Consider the following 20,501-nt stretch of genomic DNA (forward strand, 5'->3'; position numbering starts at 1 on the left):
TCCAAAGTTTGCCAGAAAGAGCAGTGGAATGTTGTAAAAAAGTATTAGTTCCAGATGGGTTAAATTTTAATTTCAGAGAAGTAAAAATTAAGGAAATTATAAAAATCATACAGAATTTGCCAAATAAAAAGTCTACTGGATGGGACGAAATACCCATAAGCTTAGTAAAAGAATGTAAAGATTATATTGCTACGCCAATCTGTAAAATAGTTAATCAATCTCTATCCACAGAGGAATTTCCAACAAAGCTCAAGATTTCTATAGTAAGACCAATTTTTAAAAAAGGTGACCCAAAATTGATAGAAAATCATCGTCCTGTCTCACTCCTACCAGTTTTTTCAAAGATATTTGAAAAAGTGGTAAATAAACAGTTACAAGAGTACCTAGAAAAAAATGAAATAATAATCAAAAGTCAGCATGATTTTAGAAAATCCCATTCGACAAACTCAGCACTAATTTCTCTGACTGACAACATTTACAGAGCATGGGACAGGTCACAGACTACTGCCGCAGTTTGCTGTGACCTGTCAAAAGCATTTGATTGCGTAGACCATGAGCTACTTTTAAAGAAACTAGATGTGTACGGAATAAAAGGTTTGAGTTGGAGATGGTTTAAATCCTACCTTACTGAGAGGAAACAGAAAACTTGTTTAATTGTAGATGACATGAGGTGTGAATCTAAATATGATGTTGTTAAATCAGGAGTCCCCCAAGGATCAATTTTAGGCCCAACCTTGTTTTTGATATATGCAAATGACCTTCCCAAAAATACAAATGTTGAAATAGTAATGTTTGCAGATGACACTACAGCTGTAATAAATAAAATGTGCTTAGAGGAGTTGAAAACTACATCAGAAACTACTATAAAAGAACTAGAGCATTGGTTTAGAATAAATGGGCTTTCGTTAAATGCTGCCAAAACCAATATAATACATTTTAGAAATTCTCAAAATAGAGAGGGTGTACTAAGGCTAGCAATAGGAACCAATTATATAGAAAGCCAGAGATCTGTAAAATTATTAGGTGTGGTCTGTGATGAAAATCTTAAATGGCAAGAACACATAATGCAGTTAGGTAAGAGATTAAATTCAATATGCTTCAACATGAGTTGCCTTACCCACTGTACCAGTATGAAGACAAAATTAACTTTATACTACGGCTATTTCTATCCATTAGTAAAATATGGAATAATGTTATGGGGCTCATCAGAATTAGTAAGAATCATTTTAAAAGCACAGAAAAAAATTCTAAGAATTATGACACTAAAAAAACACAGAACCTCATGTAAAGTTATTTTTAAAAGTTTTAAATTAATGACAGTACCAAGTATATACATCCACAAGGTACTTTGTCACGTCAAAAACAATTTAATGTGGTACTCTCAAGAAAAAAACTAGTCACAGTTATAGTACAAGAAACAAAAACTTACTTGTGTACCCTCATCATTCCACAACAACTTTAGAGAAAAGCATTTACTACATGGGAATGAAACTTTATAATAAATTGCCTAACCCTATGAAAAGTTACACCCTCAACCCAACACAATTTTCAGAGAAGGTGAAAAGCTTGTTGATTAGAAAGGCCTATTACAAAGTTAACGACTTTTTGAATGATTCTGAAATGTGATATGTCTTGGATGCCTACTTACCATAGCTTTGACTGAAAAAAAAAAACTGCTTTAAAACCTTGTTGATACTCAAATGTTTTATATTGTTTATTTAAATTAAGACCATGTTAAATAGTTGTAAGCTTAGTTTTATCCTCTGTTTTAGTTACTGTTGAATTTTCCCTTTGGTATATTAAACTGTTGAATTTTATTAGTACAGTAGAGTCCCGCAAACTCGGCGTAATGTGGACTGGAAGGGTGCCGAGTTTGTGAAATGCCGGGTTATCGGGAAATAGAGTTAAAAATAAGAGCAATACAATTTTTAAGCTTTTTAACCGCCTTTTTCATTTAGATTTATATTACAAGTCAGTATTAAGTCATCAGATATAGTATAACAAATCCTTAGTACGAGTTGCAAATGATTATACTTGAGCTGGCTTGTGTCCATGTTTAACTCAGACTCAAAAAATCACTAATTTCCTGAGCCAGGTGATGGCCGAGTTATCCAGACTGCCGGGTTATCCAGTGCCGAGTTTGCGGGACTCTACTGTATTTATAAACATATTATATTTTTTGTTAACGATTGTCAAATGTATTTAAACCTAGAAGGAAAGAAACGACTTCTATAAGGACAATTTTATTTATGACGAAGCACCTGTACATACATCCTGTAATATTCTGTACGTTTTGTGCCAATAAATATCTATCTATCTGTATCCTCTGACTAGTTCAAAACTGTCTACTTTAGTCTATTTCAAAGTGCCTTTTCCTATGGTCTCTTGCTCTGGGGAAACATCTGTGATTGATATACTTTTCGCTAGTGATGTGGGCCGGGTAAATACTCAGTGGGTAGGTTTATATCCCGAAAAAATCTATTGCTGGGCATTTTGTGGGAAAATACGGCCGCGTACCATATTACCGATAATAGCACCAGATTGAGGAAACTTTAACGGACACGTGCACTACTTATTGCTGACATTACCACCCCTAACTTACCACCCAGGTAGGGCCTACATGATATTGATACTGTTGTGCCTAGTGATGTAAAATACCCAGGTATTTAAAACTCAGGGTAAATACCCAAAATCCATAAATACCCGGGTATTTTGGGTATTTATGAAATCGATTGAAATTAATTTATATTCACCCCTAAATATGTTATTTATCATTACATGAAAAATTAGGATAGTCTATAACACCTTTTACAGTAACTTGAAGCTTTGCTAGTACCTTTTATTTAATTACTAGCTGAGTACCCGTCCTTCCTACGGGGTTGGTGTAGGCTATATAATGCTTATTGTAGTTAAATACTCGTGCTTTGCATTTGCAATGAGAGAGGACACGTTTTGAGAAAAATTGGTTTATTATAATCTACGGTATACTATAGTATATAGAATATCTACCATAGCCATAATGTTCTACCACTTCACCTAAACAATAGAAAGAAGTAAAGTTCTCACACTCAGGTTTTTGTTGCTGCTTGGTTCAAATAAGCTGTTGTCATAAATTGTATAAAGAACGGTGCTGCACCCTGTTGGTAAACCGTATAACCTTTTAATGCTATTGAATATCATAGAAACAAATTGTGTAGTTGAAACAGCTGGAAAAATTATTTAATTCCTTTTAAATATGAATACTCATAAGGTTAACATGGGAAACTCTAGAGCCGCTGGGGCGGAGCCCGAAAGGATTTTTGAGGTAAGAATATGTCTATATGTTAATCGGGAATGTGAGCTATCATCATACCAAATTTCAACACAATTAGACCAGTAGTTAATGCGTGACTGAACTTCAAACAAACAAACAAATAAACAAACAAACACACAAACTTTCACATTTATAATATTAGTATGAAGTATGATTTAGCACTTTTTTTATAAAACATAAAGTTTTTAAATAAGAATAGGGTTTTGTTTTTTATCAAGGCAACACCTCATCAGAGAAATAGTGAACCTAAACCTACTTCTACTGTTATTAAATTATGATAGTTAAAAGATTTTATCGTTTAAATGGCTTGGAAGGCTAGACAGACCTAAGGCAGAATGGCAGAATACTAAAAGTAATTAAACTTTTCTGTGTTACCGCTTAGTTGAAAACAATAATATATTTGGATAAACCTAGGTACTAAAAAATACCCCCGCCGCAGCAAACCTGCCGACTAAGCGAATTTCCATTTGTCTGAATTGATTTTCAGTTAAATATATTTTAATAACATTAGGTTTAACGAGTACCTAGGTTTGCTGATACAAGAAAACTAATTAAGTGTGTTTTTGAGTAAAATATTGATAGCTTAGTATAAAATAAATAAATTTGCCAAGTTTGATCAAAATGTATCTATAAACAAGCAAACTACAAAATTTGACAATATTCTCCATAAGAATAACATGGGAATTTTAAATTTAAATTTTTTTTAATTTTCTCCGTTACTAATAATCGAACAAAAATACTTTTATATACTAAATTATTTGTTTTTTTAAGCTCTTTAAAAAGATCTAAAGAAAAATCGGGAAATTTTGTGTTTTGAGGGTCAAAAGTGAGAAAAACAAATTTTTACCCCATAAAACCCCCCGTAAAGCCCCGTTCCCATGGTCCGATCGTGCTGGTTAGCGAACTCATTCAAGTTTATCCGCTTTACACCTTTAAACCAAATTTCATCAAAATCGGACAAAAATTACTCAAGTTATCGCGTTCACGGACGTATATATATATAAGTCTATATATATATATATATATACCCCAGCCGCAGCAAACCTGCCGACTAAGCGAATTTCCATTTGTCTGAATTGATTTTCACAGCGAGCACATAATAATAATAAGGATTTTCAATTAAATATATTTAAATAGCATTTGGTTTAACGAGTACCTAGGTTTGCTGCTACAAGGAAACTAATAAAGCCATAGGAAACTAATAAAACTATACGCCTATCTCTCTGGTGCCAACATCCAGCAAAGTTTATGAAGCAATTATTAAAAGATAGGTGAGTACTTCTTTTGAAGTTTTTAGTATTTTTTCTAAGAATCAGTTTGGCTTTAGATCCAAGGAATGTACACGATTAATTCAATCGGACAGCTAATCACATCCATATTAACAAATTTTGAACTTGGCCAATCCACAGGCGCAATTCTATGTGACCTAACTAAAGCCTTTGTTTGTGTGGATCATAGCATTCTAATGAAAAAATGGAATCTTACGGAATCGTTGGCAAAATGGCATTCAAAATTGTTTTTTTTAACATACCTCAGTAACCAGCAGCAAAATTTTTTTCCAATCAAGTCTTCTCAGAACAAACTCGAGGTGAAATAAGGGGTACCGGTACCACAGGGGTCAGTACTAGGCCCTTTCCTTTTTCTTAGATCTGAACGTGGATGTTAATTCAATCCTTTTTGCAGAATGATGTAGCCTTTTTTTAAACGAGTCCCTATGTTGATACTATTTAGGGATGAATTCAGTAGCATCATAAGTGAAGCCAATGAGTATAAGTCAAATCTATTGCTTATGAATGTAGAGAAAATTCAAAGCATGATCTTCTCCTAGTCATAGTGTTAAGTTGCTAACACTTAAGTAATTTGTTAAGTAGTGTATTTCACTTAGACCCCCGTGGAATGTGCATGTGCATGTCAAGTTTGTATAACAACAAAGTATTAGGCTATTTATTAAATCACTTGAACAAATATGTATCCTCTGACTAGTTCAAAACTGTCTACTTTAGTCTATTTCAAAGTGCCTTTTCCCATGGTCTCTTGCTCTGGGGAAACAGCCTATCTGTGATTGATATACTTTTCGCTAGTGATGTGGGCCGGGTAAATACTCAGTGGGTAGGTTTATATCCCGAAAAAATCTATTGCTGGGCATTTTGTGGGAAAATACGGCCGCGTACCATATTACCGATAATAGCACCAGATTGAGGAAACTTTAACGGACACGTGCACTACTTATTGCTGACATTACCACCCCTAACTTACCACCCAGGTAGGGCCTACATGATATTGATACTGTTGTGCCTAGTGATGTAAAATACCCAGGTATTTAAAACTCAGGGTAAATACCCAAAATCCATAAATACCCGGGTATTTTGGGTATTTATGAAATCGATTGAAATTAATTTATATTCACCCCTAAATATGTTATTTATCATTACATGAAAAATTAGGATAGTCTATAACACCTTTTACAGTAACTTGAAGCTTTGCTAGTACCTTTTATTTAATTACTAGCTGAGTACCCGTCCTTCCTACGGGGTTGGTGTAGGCTATATAATGCTTATTGTAGTTAAATACTCGTGCTTTGCATTTGCAATGAGAGAGGACACGTTTTGAGAAAAATTGGTTTATTATAATCTACGGTATACTATAGTATATAGAATATCTACCATAGCCATAATGTTCTACCACTTCACCTAAACAATAGAAAGAAGTAAAGTTCTCACACTCAGGTTTTTGTTGCTGCTTGGTTCAAATAAGCTGTTGTCATAAATTGTATAAAGAACGGTGCTGCACCCTGTTGGTAAACCGTATAACCTTTTAATGCTATTGAATATCATAGAAACAAATTGTGTAGTTGAAACAGCTGGAAAAATTATTTAATTCCTTTTAAATATGAATACTCATAAGGTTAACATGGGAAACTCTAGAGCCGCTGGGGCGGAGCCCGAAAGGATTTTTGAGGTAAGAATATGTCTATATGTTAATCGGGAATGTGAGCTATCATCATACCAAATTTCAACACAATTAGACCAGTAGTTAATGCGTGACTGAACTTCAAACAAACAAACAAATAAACAAACAAACACACAAACTTTCACATTTATAATATTAGTATGAAGTATGATTTAGCACTTTTTTTATAAAACATAAAGTTTTTAAATAAGAATAGGGTTTTGTTTTTTATCAAGGCAACACCTCATCAGAGAAATAGTGAACCTAAACCTACTTCTACTGTTATTAAATTATGATAGTTAAAAGATTTTATCGTTTAAATGGCTTGGAAGGCTAGACAGACCTAAGGCAGAATGGCAGAATACTAAAAGTAATTAAACTTTTCTGTGTTACCGCTTAGTTGAAAACAATAATATATTTGGATAAACCTAGGTACTAAAAAATACCCCCGCCGCAGCAAACCTGCCGACTAAGCGAATTTCCATTTGTCTGAATTGATTTTCAGTTAAATATATTTTAATAACATTAGGTTTAACGAGTACCTAGGTTTGCTGATACAAGAAAACTAATTAAGTGTGTTTTTGAGTAAAATATTGATAGCTTAGTATAAAATAAATAAATTTGCCAAGTTTGATCAAAATGTATCTATAAACAAGCAAACTACAAAATTTGACAATATTCTCCATAAGAATAACATGGGAATTTTAAATTTAAATTTTTTTTAATTTTCTCCGTTACTAATAATCGAACAAAAATACTTTTATATACTAAATTATTTGTTTTTTTAAGCTCTTTAAAAAGATCTAAAGAAAAATCGGGAAATTTTGTGTTTTGAGGGTCAAAAGTGAGAAAAACAAATTTTTACCCCATAAAACCCCCCGTAAAGCCCCGTTCCCATGGTCCGATCGTGCTGGTTAGCGAACTCATTCAAGTTTATCCGCTTTACACCTTTAAACCAAATTTCATCAAAATCGGACAAAAATTACTCAAGTTATCGCGTTCACGGACGTATATATATATAAGTCTATATATATATATATATATACCCCAGCCGCAGCAAACCTGCCGACTAAGCGAATTTCCATTTGTCTGAATTGATTTTCACAGCGAGCACATAATAATAATAAGGATTTTCAATTAAATATATTTAAATAGCATTTGGTTTAACGAGTACCTAGGTTTGCTGCTACAAGGAAACTAATAAAGCCATAGGAAACTAATAAAACTATACGCCTATCTCTCTGGTGCCAACATCCAGCAAAGTTTATGAAGCAATTATTAAAAGATAGGTGAGTACTTCTTTTGAAGTTTTTAGTATTTTTTCTAAGAATCAGTTTGGCTTTAGATCCAAGGAATGTACACGATTAATTCAATCGGACAGCTAATCACATCCATATTAACAAATTTTGAACTTGGCCAATCCACAGGCGCAATTCTATGTGACCTAACTAAAGCCTTTGTTTGTGTGGATCATAGCATTCTAATGAAAAAATGGAATCTTACGGAATCGTTGGCAAAATGGCATTCAAAATTGTTTTTTTTAACATACCTCAGTAACCAGCAGCAAAATTTTTTTCCAATCAAGTCTTCTCAGAACAAACTCGAGGTGAAATAAGGGGTACCGGTACCACAGGGGTCAGTACTAGGCCCTTTCCTTTTTCTTAGATCTGAACGTGGATGTTAATTCAATCCTTTTTGCAGAATGATGTAGCCTTTTTTTAAACGAGTCCCTATGTTGATACTATTTAGGGATGAATTCAGTAGCATCATAAGTGAAGCCAATGAGTATAAGTCAAATCTATTGCTTATGAATGTAGAGAAAATTCAAAGCATGATCTTCTCCTAGTCATAGTGTTAAGTTGCTAACACTTAAGTAATTTGTTAAGTAGTGTATTTCACTTAGACCCCCGTGGAATGTGCATGTGCATGTCAAGTTTGTATAACAACAAAGTATTAGGCTATTTATTAAATCACTTGAACAAATATGTATCCTCTGACTAGTTCAAAACTGTCTACTTTAGTCTATTTCAAAGTGCCTTTTCCCATGGTCTCTTGCTCTGGGGAAACAGCCTATCTGTGATTGATGTACTTCTCGCTAGTGATGTGGGCCGGGTAAATACTCAGTGGGTAGGTTTATATCCCGAAAAAATCTATTGCTGGGCGTTTTGTGGGAAAATACGGCCGCGTACCATATTACCGATAATGGCACCAGATTGAGGAAACTTTAACGGACACGTGCACTACTTATTGCTGACATTACCCCCCCTAACTTACCACCCAGGTAGGGCCTACATGATATTGATACTGTTGTGCCTAGTGATGTAAAATACCCAGGTATTTAAAACTCAGGGTAAATACCCAAAATCCATAAATACCCGGGTATTTTGGGTATTTATGAAATCGATTGAAATTAATTTATATTCACCCCTAAATATATTATTTATCATTACATGAAAAATTAGGATAGTCTATAACACATTTTACAGTAACTTGAAGCTTTGCTAGTACCTTTTATTGAATTACTAGTTGAGTACCCGTCCTTCCTACGGGGTTGGTGTAGGCTATATAATGCTTATTGTAGTTAAATACTCGTGCTTTGCATTTGCAATGAGAGAGGACACGTTTTGAGAAAAATTGGTTTATTATAATCTACGGTATACTAAAGTATATAGAATATCTACCATAGCCATAATGTTCTACCACTTCACCTAAACAATAGAAAGAAGTAAAGTTCTCACACTCAGGTTTTTGTTGCTGCTTGGTTCAAATAAGCTGTTGTCATAAATTGTATAAAGAACGGTGCTGCACCCTGTTGGTAAACCGTATAACCTTTTAATGCTATTGAATATCATAGAAACAAATTGTGTAGTTGAAACAGCTGGAAAAATTATTTAATTCCTTTTAAATGTGAATACTCATAAGGTTAACATGGGAAACTCTAGAGCCGCTGGGGCGGAGCCCGAAAGGATTTTTGAGGTAAGAATATGTCTATATGTTAATCGGGAATGTGAGCTATCATCATACCAAATTTCAACACAATTAGACCAGTAGTTAATGCGTGATTGAACTTCAAACAAACAAACAAATAAACAAACAAACACACAAACTTTCTCATTTATAATATTAGTATGAAGTATGATTTAGCACTTTTTTTATAAAACATAAAGTTTTTAAATAAGAATAGGGTTTTGTTTTTTATCAAGGCAACACCTCATCAGAGAAATAGTGAACCTAAACCTACTTCTACTGTTATTAAATTATGATAGTTAAAAGATTTTATCGTTTAAATGGCTTGGAAGGCTAGACAGACCTAAGGCAGAATGGCAGAATACTAAAAGTAATTAAACTTTTCTGTGTTACCGCTTAGTTGAAAACAATAATATATTTGGATAAACCTAGGTACTAAAAAATACCCCCGCCGCAGCAAACCTGCCGACTAAGCGAATTTCCATTTGTCTGAATTGATTTTCAGTTAAATATATTTTAATAACATTAGGTTTAACGAGTACCTAGGTTTGCTGATACAAGAAAACTAATTAAGTGTGTTTTTGAGTAAAATATTGATAGCTTAGTACAAAATAAATAAATTTGCCAAGTTTGATCAAAATGTATCCATAAACAAGCAAACTACAAAATTTGACAATATTCTCCATAAGAATAACATGGGAATTTTAAATTTTATTTTTTTTTTAATTTTCTCCGTTACTAATAATCGAACAAAAATTCTTTTACATACTAAATTATTTGTTTTTTTTAAGCTCTTTAAAAAGATCTAAAGAAAAATCCGGAAATTTTGTATTTTGAGGGTCAAAAGTGAGAAAAACAAATTTTTACCCCATAAAACCCCTTGTAAAGCCCCGTTCCCATGGTCCGATCGTGCTGGTTCGCGAACTCATTCAAGTTTATCCCGCTTTACACCTTTAAACCAAATTTCATCAAAATCGGACAAAAATTACTTAAGTTATCGCGTTCACGGACGTATATATATATAAGTCTATATATATATATACCCCAGCCGCAGCAAACCTGCCGACTAAGCGAATTTCCATTTGTCTGAATAGATTTTCACAGCGAGCACATAATAATAATAAGGATTTTCAATTAAATATATTTAAATAGCATTTGGTTTAACGAGTACCTAGGTTTGCTGCTACAAGGAAACTAATAAAGTGTGTGTTTGGTAAAATATTGATAGCTTAGTATAAAATAAATAAATTTGCCAAGTTTGATCAATATATATCCATAAACAAGCAAACTACAACATTTTACAATATTCTCCATAAGAATAACATGGAAATTTTTAATTTACAGTTTTTTTTATTTTCTCCGTAACCAATAACCGAACTAGGATACTTTTATATACTAAATTATTTGTTTTTTTAAGCTCTTTAAAAAGGTCAAAGAAGAAATTGGGAAATTTTGTGTTTTGAGGGTCAAAAGTGAGAAAAACCAATTTTAACCCCATAAAACCCCCTGTAAAGCCCCGTTCCCATGGTCCGATCATGCTGGTTCGTGAACTCATTCAAGTTTATCCCGCTTTACACCTTTAAACCAAATTTCATCAAAATCGGACAAAAATTACTCAAGTTATCATAAAAATTTGAACGAATGGTGTTTTTGGCCTCTGGAGACATCAAAATGAAAAAGTAAATCGGTCCCGGGTCTAGGTCTTACCGTGCCACCTACGGTAATAGCTACTTCCCTATAGGGAAAATCGCTAATATATATATATATATATAAAAAATTGAACGAATGGTGTTTTTGGCCTCTAGGGACATCAAAATGAAAAAGTAAATTGGTCCCGGGTCTAGGTCTTACCGTGCCACCTACGGTAATAGCTACTTCCCTATAGGGAAATTCGCTAAAATGTATCCCCTGTTTTTTGGTCTAGCTTAATATAATTTTGAAAGATTTATTGTACTATAGATTTAAATGTTTTGTATCACAAGTTTATGAAATTAGTTTTTTTTTATTTTGATACTATTGATACCAACTAAAGATCTAGAACAAAAATATGATTAAATCCTGCCATTCTACAGATTGAATTTTAATTATTTTCTAAAGTTGTTTACACGCCTAGGCCACAACTAGGTTAAATTGTCATGTATTTATAAATAATAATTATTAGGTAGGCTACTTTGCAAATTATTTTTCTTCACTTTCAATAAAATAAATTCATCTATCTATCATAGAAATCAAATAGGCTAATTTATAGGCCTAAATAAAAAACTAAAAAAATTAACTTTTTTAAACGCACTAAAAAAGTAGAAAATAATTTACTTATAAATATATTGAGAGTATAAATACTTGTAAGATTTAAAACGAAAAACGTGGGTTGCATGCAATAGATAATTTACAATTACCTTCCACCTATTGAACTAATGTATTATTATCAATTAATTGCATGCACCCAACGTTTTTTGTTTTAAATCTTACAAGTAGCCTATTTATACTCTCAACATATTTATAAATTATTTTCTACTTTTTAGTGCGTTTAAAAACATTTTGTTTTAAAAAAGTTTTTTATTTATCAATTATTTTCAACTTTTTAGTCTTTAATGTGTAAATATGTTAAATATATTTTATATGGCCTTATATATAGGCCTAACCTTTGACTACCTATTAATACAATAAACCAAAACCTTATTATCTCTAATCATATGTTTTATCTTTACTTTAAAATGCTTGTTTTATATTTTTAGAATATATCTGGAGCAGAACCTGTACCTCTTAATCTCTGCTCTTCGAACTGTCAAATTTAAGTATTTACAGCTGACTTAAATTAATTGATATGTTTACATTCTTTCAAAATATAAACATGGAAAATGTGGAAGCCCATGGGGCGTATCCCGTGGGAAATATGAAAATTAAATGTTATAATATTGCATTGTCATCCATTTGTGAGCTATGTTTCAAATTTCAAGTCTCTAGCTCATCGGGAACTTCGTTTAAGATTGATATCAAAATTTGTAGGAAATCGACTAGCGAGCTAATAAAAACAAGCCCACGGGGCGTAGCCCAAGGGAAATATGAAAATAAAATGATATAATATTGCATTGTCATCCATTTGTGAGCTACCTAACTTATGTTTCAAGTTTCAAGTCTCTAGCTCATCGGGAGTATCCAAATTTGCAAGAAAGCGAGTTAATAAAAACAAGCCCATGAGGCGTAGCCCAAGGGAAATATGAAAATCAAATGATTTTTAAATAGATTTTTTCGGGCGCGCGCACTACTTATTGCTGACTTTACCACCCCTAACTTACCCCTCAGGTACCGGTACATAATATTGATACTGTCGTGTCTGTTAAAGTGTCCTCTATCTGCTGACATTAGGCCTATCGGTAATATGGTACGCGGCCGTATTTTTCCGCAAAACGGCCAGCAATAGATTTTATAAGGTGTGCACACTACTTATTGCTAGGTTCACAACAATAACTTTTTTGATGATATAGGTAACATAGGCCTACCGGTACCTATTTATATTCTCCTGTAACTAACAATGTTAATGAAATAAAGAGATAGGCCTAGGCCTATACGATATAGGTAGGCCTATTTAATTATTCACTGCAGTATTTAGCATTTTGTCAATGTTTTACTAAATATCAATGTTTTTCTCCAATATTTATCAATATTTTGTCTTTGGTTTTTTTAACATTGATGTTTAAAGGCCCATATGACTATCGATACTAATATAGAAGTTAAGTTACTGGTTCAATGTCCCAACAGTAAACTTAACTTATTAGCCCTCCAAATCCAACCCCTTTAAGAGGGGAATGATTTAACTATATATATACCGGTTTTTGTAAAGTTTTTTCTATCATAGAAGGGATAACATCTGGTTGGTTTAAAAGCTTATGGGGGACAAACACACAGTAAGTTACCTAGGTTAAGGCAACTCACATGGAATGGAATCCATATTTTAACGTAGGCCTAGAACTTACTTCGATTTGAGGTGTAATCTTTTCATTTTGAAAAAAGCCTTTCATACCAAGCTCTCCCACAGACGGAACTCCTCTTTAGTAACTTAGCGCACCAGACCTAACTGAGACGGATTTTTAATCCTTTTGTTCTTTAGACTCCTGAGTTATTGGCTAACAGAGGGTCTAAGTTACAGGTGCACCCCAACACCCTAGAGTAGGTACTTATGTAGGTAGGCCTACTTAAGTTTAGATCTTCAAAGCTCCCTTAGATTGTGGCAAATCCCTGGTACCTTGACAGATTTTAGCGAATTTCCCTATAGGGAAGTAGCTATTACCGTAGGTGGCACGGTAAGACCTAGACCCGGGACCGATTTACTTTTTCATTTTGATGTCCCCAGAGGCCAAAAACACCATTCATTCAAATTTTTATATATGTATATATATACGTCCGTGAACGCGATAACTTGAGTAATTTTTGTCCGATTTTGATGAAATTTGGTTTAAAGGTGTAAAGCGGGATAAACTTGAATGAGTTCGCGAACCAGCACGATCGGACCATGGGTAAGGGGCTTTACGGGGGGTTTTATGGGGTAAAAATTGGTTTTTCTCACTTTTGACCCTCAAAACACAAAATTTCCCGATTTCTCTTTAGACCTTTTTAAAGAGCTTAAAAAAACAAATAATTTAGTATATAAAAGTATTTTTGTTCAATTATTAGTAACGGAGAAAATTTTAAAAAATTGTAAATTTCAAATTCCCATGTTATTCTTATGGAGAATATTGTCAAATGTTGTAGTTTGCTTGTTTATGGATATATTTTGATCAAACTTGGCAAATTTATTTATTTTGTACTAAGCTATCAATATTTTACTCAAAAACACACTTTATTGGTTTCCTTGTAGCAGCAAACCTAGGTACTCGTTAAACCTAATGTTATTAAAATATATTTAACTGAAAATCAATTCAGACAAATGGAAATTCGCTTAGTCGGCAGGTTTGCTGCGCCGGGGGTATTATTCTCATTTAAGTTGCACTTTAGTTTACGTCCTACAAACTATTACCTATACATTACTAGCTGTAACCCGTGGGCTTTGCCCCGTTTAACTTCTTAATTTTCAGATGATCTCGTTCGCATGGCTCAATCACGTCCTGGTTGAAGTTCGTTCGCTACGCTCACTCACCTTTAGGTTGGAGCTCGTTCGCTGCGCTCACTTGCCTTCAGGTTAGCTCGTTCGCTACGCTCACTTGCCTTCAGGTTAGCTCGTTCGCTACGCTCACTTGCCTTCAGGTTAGCTCGTTCACTACGCTAACTCGCCTCCAGGTTGAAGTTCGTTCGCTATGCTCACTCACCTTTTGGTTGCAAATTAGCTGTTGTCATAAATGTAAAAGAAATAATAGTGCTGCACCCTGTTGGTAACCCTATTAACTTTAATGCTATTGAACATCATAGAACAGAACCAACTTGTTTAATTGAAACAGCTGTTAAGATTCATTAATTCCATTTCTCATAAGGTTAACATGGGAAACTCCAGAGCCACTGGTGCGGGGCCGATTGGACGGATCACGAAATTGATGGTGTATAAAACTATTCCATGAAATTCTACACGTATGTACCAAGTTTCGTGGCAATCGGTTCAGCAGTGTCTGAGGCTGCACTTTACTTGACGTCCTACACTCATTCGATTGTTTTTTTCGATTCGATATTTTCATTCGATATATCGTTTGGTTAGTTAGGTTAGGTTGACCTTACCTAACTAACCAAACGATATATCGAATGAAGCAATAGATTAATCGATATATCGATCGATATTTTCATTCGAATGAGTGTAGGACGTCAAGTAAAGTGCAGCCGTGTCTGAGTTTATCACTGCCAAATATGTATACAAACATCCTCTTTTATACTTATAGATACACTAACTACCAGCTGATTATAAAATAAAAATGTTATAAACTTAACCTAACCAACCTAACTGCAGTAGGCCTAGCCTATGTGAGTAAATGTAGGACGTTAACTTAAGTGCAGCCCTCATTTAGTCAATCTAAAGTAGGTAAACTCTTTGATAGGCATATGCCACTTTTAGATAGGCCTAGTCGGTAATTGGTTTTAATATTTAATAACATTAAGCCAATTTAATACATTGATCGGATTCCACTACAGACCATGAATAGGCCTAACTGACATGGGCCAATGACTTCGCCTTTAGGCCTATAATAGTTATATCTAAAAAATAAGTTGTCACATTTATTTACCTTGTTCCACCAACATTGAGATGCACAATATCACCAGTATGACTAGGGTACATAGTGAATTACAATAACCAAATAACTCTCTAAAAATTCAACTTAGTCTGGAATCAAGATCATAAAAATATATTTTTTTGATCCAACTCCAACATGACCAATAGACTTAGGCCCTAACTTAAATAACTGCATGGAAAATGGATCAATGGATGTTTAAGTTCATGTAGGGTTATAACAATGACACCAAGACCAAATAAATGCGAGACAGATCACAGTTCACAGATGATAATATTCATTCAACACTGTCAGTTCCAGCTCCAGCTGGTTCTCATATAAAAAAAGTTTCCTTTTACATCTTTTGCAAAAGTATGCCGCTCTACCTTATATATTTAACATGACACTATACTGTTTGTGATTTCATAAAAAAAATATATTTTAGTTTCTGGTTATATCCACAGCCACCTTTAACTCCAGCCACGGCGTTTGAAGTAGCAACACTGTTACTGTCAGTAGTGCTGTTTTGTTTGGAGGCAGCTAATGTTATTTTCTGAATTTTTTAAGAATGTGGAAGCTTGGTTACGAGGCTATTAAATATTGACTCGATTTTAAATGTACGGAAATAGATTTTCAATTTATATTGTGTGACGCTTAGCGCCACTATTTTATATAGTGCCACACAACAAAATCACCTGCCTTTCCGATCAGCGCGCCCCTTTCGGTCTGTCGCTTGCTTTTTCCAAGAAACGGTCAAGGAGCTACGGAACGGAGAAGATTTCCTCCGTCTTGTCTGTCGCCGGCTTTCCTTGGATTTGGATATACACTGATCATCCGTTTCTCATCTCACCATGCCCTTGTTAAATCAGGATAAGTCCATAATTATTATTATGTAGTGCTAAGATTAGGATGACAGGCTAGATTACCAATATAAGGGAAAGCCGGCAGGCTTACGCCCCATTCGCAGAAATGTAAATTCCAAAATTATGAAAACAGTTTACTTGTTCTCCATAAGATTAACATGGGAATTTTAAATTTACATTTTTTTTTAAATTTTCTCCGAAACCATTATAGGCGCACAGTAACGCCTCAATATACTAAATTATTTGTTTTTTTAAGCTCCACAAAATAGTTTGGAAAGAAATTGCAAAATTTTATGTTTTTTGGGTCAAAAATGGGAGAAACCCATTTTTACCCCATAAACCCCCGTTCACATAGTCCGATCATGCTGGTTCGTGAACTCGTTCGAATAAATGTATTTTTACACGTTTATACCAAATTTCATAAAAATCGGATTATTTTTGCTCGAGTTATCGTGCTAACGGACACACGCACACACACATATATATATACATACTAGTGGCTTGTAGGGACATAAGTCCCTAAAAAGCTCAAATGTAAAACAACTTTTTGCAATACCGGTATTTAAACCAACTCAGAATAACATTATCTATGTGTCAGAATAGGCATCCCTACACCATATCTTTTGTGTAAAAACCAGTTTGTTGTTCTTCTTTGTTTGCTTTTGTTGATGTCATTTTCAATAAATAATTTGAATCACTCCAGTGGTATAACATGAAAAGGCAGCAAACATATCATTGTTTGTGAATAAATACTGGTTTACTAAGGTAGCTTTGGTCTTGTGGTTAATGAGGATAAATAAAAGCTTCCCTGTTTGGAATTTTAAAAATTCATTGGAGGTTCGCCTTCAGATGAATTGAAGACGCCTGCAATTTCATCTGCAGTAGGCTTATTATACCTACGACAATCCATATTTATCCTGTCTACAAACCTAAGTTCTAATTCACTGTCACCTTGTACAACCATTTCTTCCGAAGCTCTTTTGTAAATTTGTGCAAATGGATTTTCTAGTAGAATTTCAGCTAGTTTTGACAATATTTCAGGTTTTAAGTCACTATTTTCTCGACGCCTTTGACGAATTTCTGTTGCTGTTTGATGTGTCAATAATGTACAATTGGCCATACACGGGGTCTTCATCATGTTGAGGCAGCAAATCTGAGATTGAACGATAAATCTGTCCTTGAATTTTGAAACAGTATGGTCCATTTCCTGGAATATCTTTCTTACTGGCTGAAAAATAAGCAAAAGCCATCGCACTGTTGCATTGTCGAATGAATTTATACAGTTGTGGGCTCTCTTCAAACAAACTTTTAAGTTCTACATTAGTTTTTGACTGAGGAAGGTTAATAAGTCCGTCATGGCAACATGTCATAAAATGATTATTCGTTAGTTCTTTTCTAAAATGAAGAGCACTACATTGAATGCACTCTTGGTCCAATAATCCTGCATCATGGATCTTTACATTTCTCTCATCTACCATGGGTCTCCTAAAAAGGGGTTATAACATATCTTGATTAAGTTCGTCATTATCTACTCTTGCTCTCCTACGCGCACTGTCATTCCTATGAACAGTTCCCCGCCTTTGTGGTATTCCCCTGGCGTTCGTATTAATTACAGTACTTATAATGAAAAGAATATATATCCAGCAGCCTACATACCAAAACATCTTGAATCCCTGGTGATTTTATAAAAGTATGATCGAATATGATTACTCTACGTTGTATATTCACTGCACTAAAAAAATTTACTTACGAAGGAATGCAAATACACCATTTTAGAACCAATAACATTTATAGGTTATTTTAGTTGTATATATTTACACAACCTTAACCTTAAAATGTGTAGAAATATAAAGAAAACAACATCATTTAAAATAAACTTGAACATATGATTTAAAAATAAAAACAAAACAGAAGTTAGATTTAATTTCGACTCTTTGATTATTTATACAGAATATTTATTCTATGTCGTTTATTCCTTTAACACGACAATAACGTAAAAGCATGAAAAAATGAAACTTGAGTATATGATTTAAATATAAACAAAGAATGCAGACGTTTTTCCGACTAATATTTCAGTTTTATTATAGTATACATTTCATAGTTGACTGGCTAAAAGTAAACCAAATGCGTGTATTGATCACTGTTTTCAAATCTGTGGCACAGCTGTTTTAATTTCAAAAGATGTAAACAAATTAAACCCCATGTTGTTTTAATGGGAAAAGTTTTATTCTGTTGCGAATTTATGGTAAAAAAATAAGAAAAATGAATAGTTTTCCCTCAAAATTCACGTCAAGACCTTTAAAATAAGACCCCTCCCATCCTTCTATGGCCATCCAGTCACTCACAATTTCTTTACAAAAGTTTGACTTACGGAATTATATATATAGATATATGAATTTGAACGGATGGTGTTTTTGGCCTCTAGAGACCTCAAAACGAAAAAAATCGGTCCCGCGTCCAGGTCTTACCATGAGTACTACGGTAATAGCTTATTCTCTATAAGGGAAATTCACTAAAAAGCTCATCTTCGCTCCCATCCTCTATGTTTTTTGACTCAGAAGAAGCCACTGACCCCGAAAGCAAATGCAACCTTTTCTCTAGATACTTTTCTTCAGTTTACAGAGTGACTGACGTTCCACTGCCTACTTTTGACTTTGGTCTGAATCTATCAGTAAGCAGCTGTAAGTTTCAAGCTTTGGATGTGCAGAGAAAGTTGGAAGCATTGGACCCGAACAAAGGAGCCAGCCCAGACGACATCCCGCCTGCTGTACTGAAGTACTGCGCCCCTGTCCTCACACCCCACCTCCAAATTTACTTTGCAAAACCTCTCTCAGAGGGAACTTTTCCGACGGTGCTGAAGCATAGCTTTGTTGTTCCTATCTTTAAACCAGGTTGCAAAAAACAACATAAAAAACTATAGACCAATTGCCATTCAGTCTGCCCTGTCCAAAATTTATGAAAGCCTTATTCTTGACTGTTTGAACTTTCAACTTGGCAGATTTATTGCTCCAGAACAACATGGCTTCATCCAGGGTAGCTCCTCTTGCACAAACCTCCTCGTTTTCCACAATATCTCATTATGTCAGCATTTACCGAACATTCCCAAGTAGATTGTGTCTATCTGGATTTTAGCAAAGCCTTCGACAGAATACAGCATCGCTTATTGATTGCTAAACTTGAGGGCTATGGCATCTGCGGTCCATTACTTTCCTGGCTGAAAAGTTACCTCACTGACCGCACCCTTGTTGTTAGATGTGATGGAGAGCAATCCCGTCTTTTCTTTGCCACCTCTGGAGTGCCCCAAGGTTCTCATCTAGGACCACTGTTGTTTAATTGATTCATAAACGACATCTGCCCAGAAATTAAAACGAAATTTCTCTTATTTGCTGACGACATTAAGGTGTTCAACAAAGTAACCTCCACACATGACCAAGAAATGCTCCAACACTCGATTAACAACATCAGCAAATGGTGCATATCAAATGCAATGGAGCTCAATATCTCCAAATGTGTAGTTAATGCTTCTCAGTCGCAGTAACTTAGTTCATGAGTATGACTATTGCATCGACGGCAGAAGTCTCAGCGTGAGCGTGGTCGAGAAATTTAGGGATCTTGGTGTAATCACTGTCCCTTCACTCAGCCCACATGATCACCTGATCCATATTTTCTCAAGAGTCTCTTCTCTGCTGGGGTTTATTCATCGCTCTACAAGACCTCTCAAATCTCCCATGGCACTTGTCACGCTGTACAAATCCCTAGCCCGACCAATCTTGGAGTACTGCTCTGTCATCTGGAATCCATATCAAACTGGCCACATTGAATTCTTAAACAGGATCCAAACACGATTTCTCAAACTACTGGGTCTAAAACTCGGGTTTCCTTTCCTTGACGTTCCTGTAGCAGCTCTCGAGGTGCAGTTCAGCCTTCACAACCGCTTCCCCTGAGACGACAAGTCAATGACATTGTCTTCCTGTTCAAGCAGGCAAATGACTGCCCCGAACTTCTGAATGAAGTAGACTTTAACGCTCCAAGAGGAACCCGATCCAGAGCTACCTTCAAAAGGAGATATCAGCCCACAAATTACACCCTTAACCACGGAATAACCAGACTGCTGAGACTTAGTGAAGACGTCTGCCCTCACTTAGACTTCTTTGGGCCATCGCCAGCATCTTTTAGACGTGAATCCAGCGGCTGCTCTTCTGACACCTCTCCTCTCTCTAT

At 34.7% G+C, this 20,501-nt stretch overlaps 2 protein-coding genes across 3 annotated transcripts in view; one reads left to right on the forward strand and one right to left on the reverse strand.

The window, feature by feature from the left end:
* Nucleotides 1-15,620, reverse strand: part of LOC128985606 (BTB/POZ domain-containing protein KCTD3) — a 135,049-nt gene extending 119,429 nt beyond the window's left edge. For both annotated transcript variants that reach the window (XM_054405252.1, XM_054405244.1), the window contains exon 1: nucleotides 15,433-15,620. In XM_054405252.1, the coding sequence (XP_054261227.1) occupies nucleotides 15,433-15,485 (53 nt within the window). In that variant the 5' untranslated portion in view covers nucleotides 15,486-15,620. The remainder of the gene's footprint in view (nucleotides 1-15,432) is intronic.
* A 4,178-nt stretch (nucleotides 15,621-19,798) lies between these two features.
* Nucleotides 19,799-20,224, forward strand: LOC129000914 (uncharacterized). Its single transcript, XM_054427999.1, has one exon. It carries the CDS (start codon nucleotides 19,799-19,801, stop codon nucleotides 20,222-20,224), a length of 426 nt encoding a protein of 141 aa, XP_054283974.1.
* The last annotated feature ends 277 nt before the right edge of the window (nucleotides 20,225-20,501 follow it).

The sequence above is a fragment of the Macrosteles quadrilineatus genome, unplaced genomic scaffold, assembly GCF_028750875.1.
Source record: "Macrosteles quadrilineatus isolate MER2022 unplaced genomic scaffold, UCM_ALF_1.0 Scaffold_1__1_contigs__length_201487025, whole genome shotgun sequence".
NCBI lineage: Eukaryota > Metazoa > Arthropoda > Insecta > Hemiptera > Cicadellidae > Macrosteles > Macrosteles quadrilineatus.